The sequence below is a fragment of the Sinocyclocheilus anshuiensis genome, unplaced genomic scaffold, assembly GCF_001515605.1.
Source record: "Sinocyclocheilus anshuiensis isolate Anshui unplaced genomic scaffold, SAMN03320099.WGS_v1.1 scaffold352, whole genome shotgun sequence".
In the NCBI taxonomy this organism is placed as follows: Eukaryota; Metazoa; Chordata; class Actinopteri; order Cypriniformes; family Cyprinidae; genus Sinocyclocheilus; species Sinocyclocheilus anshuiensis.
The window spans coordinates 372,162-378,644 of record NW_015557093.1 but is presented as its reverse complement, the minus strand read 5'-3'; the positions used below and the strand labels follow the sequence as shown (position 1 = coordinate 378,644).

The following is a 6,483-nucleotide window of genomic DNA, read 5'->3' as shown; positions in this document are numbered from 1 at the left end:
CTTCGCGTTTTATATATTGTTACTTTTGATTAGAAAAAGTCTCATCTTTCAAATTATGTCAATTTTTTCAGGAAATTCAAACAATAAATGATCGCTGTATAAACGCCTCAGTTCAAACGGCTCTTAGTTAGTCTTAACGCGAAATAAACATGAATGAACATCCCATGCCTCATGTAATCGCTCAATCAGTGTTTCAACCGTGGAAAGACGTCAATAAAACAGCTTGTAAACAAAATGTTTAACAAAAGCATTTCATTTACCTCAGGCAATTCATCAATCTAGTCAAGAGAAGAGCATTTCGTGAAATATTAAGACTATATACTTATTATATTTTACTTTACCTGTTAGTGATGTCTTATTTAATGTATGTTTAAATAAATCTGTTATGAAACAAGTTATGGCAGCCACTGTGTATTTCAACAACAAAAAGAAATGTTATAATTTAAATGCTAATTTAAAAACTGCATTATGTGCAATTTACATGTTTGTGTAAAAAAATTTGAGTGTTGATTATTATATTTAAAAATAAATAGTAATTAAATTTCAGTTTGTGCTCTGTTGTTAATTGTAACCTTATAGTAATATAAAAGGGCTCACTATAGTTTAGAGCATAAGCTGAGGTAGATTTTTATCCCTAAGAAAGTTTTAATTATAATTGAATGTATTTAAAGAAAGAGCAATTTGTTCAGCAAACAACTGTTTAATATATTTATTTATTTATTTACTTACTTATTTTTCGCCCTGCTGTACCAAAACTATACCGAACCGTCATGTTTATGTGCCGTTACACTCCTATTATATTATCCTTTTTGCTTTGTACGCTTCATGCAATTTAGATCCTTCTCTCTTCAAAATAAATTCTATATTGGCTTCTATGGTTCCATGAATAACCTTTAACATCCACAGCACCTTTCTATTGCACAAAAGGTTCTTTATAGTGGAAAAATTATATTTAGATCATTAAATAGTCTTCACACTGAAAAAAGTGACTCTTTTAAGAACTGTTTACTGAAAGGTTCTTTGGGGAACCAAAAATGGTTCATCGCTGCAAAAACCACCTTTTGGAACCTTAATTTTTAAGAGCATTGTTGTTTTAGGGGTTTTCCAGACTCACTGCATTTAAATCAATGGCATATCAATGATGTGGTCTGCATGTGGGGGTCAAAGTTCAGTTAGTTACACCTCTGGAAATTCCTCCTCTCTGGCGGGGTGGATGATGTTTTCTCAGCAAGGCTAACGAGAGCCAGATTGCTGAGACTGAATGGGTCAACTGTTAGCCAAATAGTGCAGAAACAGAGGAGGGGGAATTTAACCTTGCAGAGGACCTGAACCTAATGACGCCCAGTTTCACTGTCAAAACAGACGCAACTTGGCTGACAAAGAGGCAGCAAGCTGCAAGCCGAATCAATATTTATAGAAATAAATCAGCCAAGCTTGGTCAGATATGCACAGATGCAGCTCAGTTGCACATATTTCCTGTTTTTGCTTAAAAATTCAGAGCCAATATTAAATGTACCTGTTTTTAGGGGGAATAAATCATTGTGTTCTAAATTTCATGATCTTATAATGGAAAAAGGGCATTTTATATAATGGAAGAATGGCTTTAGTTTTCTGAGATAGAAACTGTTGACTACAGATTAATTTAAATATAATAAATTAATTTTTCAACCTACTAATTTATTAACATTCTCCAAAATATATACACAACATAATGTTTTACAACATTTTCCCCTCATTTCCAATTTTACACTAAAAAGAAATGCATGATACAAATGTTTATAGTGGTCTAACCACACATGAGATTCCAGTCATATTAATGACTTAAAAAGGTTGTTTTAATTTTACACAATGGTGGCCATGTTGAGATCACATGAATGAATACTACTACGGTTGCAACAAGGGTATTTCTACAATATGATCTGAAACTGTAAACATCCATGCCAATTGGACATAAACCAATTGACAACTACCAATAAAGAAAATACAGAAGTGCAAATAGAGTCAAAAAAGAGTCAAATTTAATGTTTATTGGTTGAACTTATGTAAAGGGCAATATTTAAATCTTGACACTTTCCTAACATTTAAGACGTTCTTCATTATGCCTATTTTGTTCTTCCCACCAGAGAGAACTGATTAAAAAAATGTTGGCCACACACATTAGACCCAACAAATTATGATTAAAAAAAACTTTGAACTTCAAAACAAAACAGACAAGCAGAGCTTTCTGAACTGCTAGAGAAAGGGTGCCAGATTTCAGACTTCTCTGTTAGCACACTCTATAGGGGAGGTGGAGAGGCATCTGTGCAAAGCATGGAGTTACTTTTCAAAACAGAGCCCCCAATCTGTACATCTGTATACCATAACACTCCTAAAAGCTGCACACACTTAATCTCTTTTCCGTGAAGGAGCATGACAATCTAAAGGCATTTTGGCTCCCCCTGCAGGTGAACCTGAGTTTCGCTATGTGGCCGGTATGCATGGGAACGAAGTGCTCGGCAGGGAACTACTGCTCAACCTGATGGAGTACATATGCCATGAGTACAAATGTGGAAATCAGCGCATTGTTCACCTAGTCAAAGAGACACGCATCCATCTCCTGCCCTCGATGAACCCTGATGGCTATGAAATGGCTTACAAGAAGGTAGAGTGGGGAAAGCTATGGATATTCTGCTGTTTCCAAAATTATTCTCCATTAACACACTACAGTACTAATCAAAGGTTTGGGGTCGGTAAGATTTTTAAAATGTTTTTGAAAGAAGTCTTATGCTCACCAAGGCTGCATGTATTTGATCTTAAAAGAAAAACTTACTGACCCCAAACTTTGAAAGGTAATGTACATGTTAATGAGATGATTCAAATCATATCATCATCAAGCCATTCATTACATACTAAATAACCTTTAGAAATAATCTTTGTGCTTTTTACATTTTTTATCATTCACTAACAAGCTCATTTAGTCAGTGACTTCACAACACCTGTGTTTTGTGAACACGCTTTGTTTTACAGGGTTCAGAGCTGGCCGGGTGGTCACTGGGTCGCTATAGTTATGAGGGCATTGACATGAATCACAACTTTGCAGATCTGAACACAGTGATGTGGGATGCCATAGAGCTGGAAACAGACAAATCTAAACTAATCAATCACTACTTTCCCATTCCAGAGTACTATACTTCAGAAGATGCTATGGTATGAGGTCTCACTGATTAAAACAAGCACCCCTCTCATCTTTAAATGGCTTCAAATGATCATTCTCCGATGATTTTCAATAAACCATTATTTTGGTCTTATATTTAAGGTGGCTCCAGAAACGAGAGCCGTCATCAGTTGGATGCAAACTATACCTTTTGTTCTCAGCGCTAACCTCCATGGAGGAGAGCTGGTGGTCACATACCCGTTTGATATGACCAAAGACTGGGCTCCCAGAGAGCACACTCCCACCCCCGATGAAAGCTTCTTCCGCTGGCTGGCCACGGTTTATGCGAGCACCAACCATGTGATGTCCAACCCAGACCGAAGGCCCTGTCACAATGAGGACTTCCTTCATTACAATAACATTATCAACGGAGCAAACTGGCATACGGTGCCAGGCAGTAAGTGCTGCTGCTTTTGAGATCATAAAGGAACTCAAGTTTAGGGTTTAGGTTTAGGGTCAGTAAGGTTTCTTAAAATGCATCAAAAGTGACAGTAAAGACATTTATAATGTTATAAAATAATTGGTTTCAGATAAATGTTGTTCTTTTGAACTTTCAAACAATCTTGAAAAAAAATGGCATCACAGTTTTAAAAAAAATATTAAGCAGCACACCTTTTTTCAACATTGATAAAAATAAGTAAATGTATCTTGAGGCGTAAATCAGCATATTAGAAAGATTTCTGAAGGATCATATGTCACTAAAGACTGGAGTAATGATGCTGAAAATTCAGCTTTGCATCACAGGAATAAATCAGATTTTAAAATATAATAAAACAGAAAACAGTTACTTCAGTTTGTAATAATAGTTCACAATATTACTGTTTTTTCTGTGTTAATATAAATGCAGCATAGATCTATAGAGACTTCTCTGAAACATATAAAAATCTTACAGACTTCAAACTTTTGAACGGTAGTGTCTGAGAATATTAACCCTGATTGCATCACTCTGCCTGTGTCTTCATCTGTAGGTATGAATGACTTTAGTTACCTGCACACCAACTGTTTTGAGGTGACGGTGGAGCTGTCCTGTGATAAGTTCCCTCATGCCAGTGAGCTGCCCATAGAATGGGAGAACAATAAAGAATCTCTCCTTGTCTACATGGAACAGGTACAACATATTACATACAAAATGCCAGCAACCACGTCTAAACACCTGAATGTGTCAAAAAAAACAATGCAAACACTGATCTGTCCATATGACAGGTGCACAGAGGAATCAAAGGAGTGGTTAAGGACAAAGACACTGAAGCCGGCATCGCTTATGCCATCATCAAAGTAGATGACATCGACCACCACATAAGATCAGGTAACGTTAATGCCATTCAGAATGATTAAAGCAATCATTCAAATACTTTCAGGCAGCTACAAAATGAGCTAAAAATGTTCTCCTATCCTGTTTCAGCTTTTGATGGGGACTTCTGGCGTATGTTGAACCCGGGCGCCTATGATATCACAGTGACCGCAGAGGGATACTTCCCAGCTACACGAAGTTGCAGGGTCGAGTATGAGCATTACCCAACTATATGTGACTTCCACCTCACCAAGACACCAAAACAGCGTCTGAGAGAGATCCTGGCCAAGGGAGGCAAGATTCCCAAAGACCTACAGCTCCGACTGCGCCAGCTGCGCATACGGAAACTGCGTGCCAGCACTAAGCTTATTAATCAACGCAGGGCATCACAGCAGCGCAGGGCTAGGGGGGCCCACAACTAGACTGACCTTTAACCTTTGACCTGTTTTGCCGGCCAAGTACAGGATTAAACTCTCAATGTCACAGGCAAATGCAGTTTAGAGGGCCTGTAAGTTGCCCTTTCCTGTGGTAACATACATTGTGTATTATACATTTAGAGCAGATACATTATGCAGTATACTGTAAATTTTACACAAAAATGTTTCAAACTGAACAGTTACTGATAAAATGGACAATTAAAAATAACGCCATCTTTGGAAAATTTGATTTTCGTGCTAATATGTGCTCATATTTCTGCATAGAAGAGCAAAGACAACATCTCAGTCTGGAATGTTTTGTCAAATGTTTATATTTTGTCTGCTATATTTCAAACAGTTTAACACTGAAGATTAAATATAGGCTATATACTGAATACTGACGAGTAATTTATAATGCTAGCAATTCCGTGAAATTAAGTTTGATTAATTAATGACGAGGCTGAATTCAGCTTCTTATTCGCAGCTTCTTATTGACGCTATCCGTTCCACCTTAAAAACGCGACAATTCTTAGCTTCTTATCATGCTCAATTTAGGGACCGTCTCTATTTGCGTCTCTTTTTCAGAAACGAACAATGACCTAATTTAAAATGTAAATAACACTGAGATAAGAGCGAAAACGGGCTGTCAGCATTAAATCTAATTACATTATACGTTAATTATTAAAAGTGCATGTCATCCTTTGTTTTTGTTTTTTTTTAATCTAGCATCTTATGAAGACTTCATATGACCCAGCCCCTGTGAATAGAGGACTCCAGATACAAAACAACTGTATTGCTTTAAAATGTACACAAAGTTTGCTTAAATGCATATATGGTATTTGTAAATACTATAATTTGTACTAGACTTCAACTGTTCTTTCTGATACCCACTCCTATAAAGACTATTCTGGTTTTGTAACAGAAAAACATGCATTTTCTGTAAAGCTGCTCTGAAACAATATGTGTTGTGAAAAGGAGAAATTGCATTATTGGCCCAATTGGTGGCGCTATATCTCAGCTTCCTTTGAGTTCTACTGTTAAAAGTTCTACTGAGGTCATATTTCCAGTGCACTTGACTGTGACCATGCAAATTTTCGGATATTTTTACTGTAGCAGTTTTATGTTATGGACCCATAAACTTGGCTGATATGACAATACAATAAGAGAAATTACATTATTGGCCAAATTGTTGGCGCTATATCTTAACTTCCTTTGAGGTTGCGTTAAAAGTTCAGCATTATTGCCCCAAATGGTGGCGCTATATCTCAGCTTCTTTTAAAGGTGCATTAAAATTCTACTGTGGTCTTATTACCAAGGCACTTGACTGTTGTAGCGCCTCCAATTGGGCCAATAATGCAATTTCTCCTATTGTATAGACATATCTGCCAAACTTATGGGTTCATAACTTCAAAATGCTACAGTACAAATGTCTGAAGATTTGCATGGTAACAGTCAACGTCCCTGGGAATAAGGCCCCCGTGGACATTTTAACGCACCCTCAAACGCAATTATAGTATTTACAAATACCATATATGCATTTAAGCAAACTTTGTGTACATTTTAAAGCAATGAAAATGTCATCA

General features: G+C 36.7%; 1 protein-coding gene across 1 annotated transcript in view; it reads left to right on the top strand.

Annotated features, from left to right (window-relative positions):
• cpxm1b (carboxypeptidase X (M14 family), member 1b) overlaps positions 1 to 5,451 on the top strand; it is a 14,715-nt gene extending 9,264 nt beyond the window's left edge. Inside the window, exons 8-13 of the mRNA XM_016472242.1 lie at positions 2,445 to 2,641; positions 3,007 to 3,186; positions 3,296 to 3,590; positions 4,162 to 4,301; positions 4,397 to 4,499; positions 4,596 to 5,451. Of these exons, the coding sequence (XP_016327728.1) occupies positions 2,445 to 2,641; positions 3,007 to 3,186; positions 3,296 to 3,590; positions 4,162 to 4,301; positions 4,397 to 4,499; positions 4,596 to 4,906 (1,226 nt within the window). The 3' untranslated portion in view covers positions 4,907 to 5,451. The remainder of the gene's footprint in view (positions 1 to 2,444; positions 2,642 to 3,006; positions 3,187 to 3,295; positions 3,591 to 4,161; positions 4,302 to 4,396; positions 4,500 to 4,595) is intronic.
• Positions 5,452 to 6,483: the final 1,032 nt, after the last annotated feature.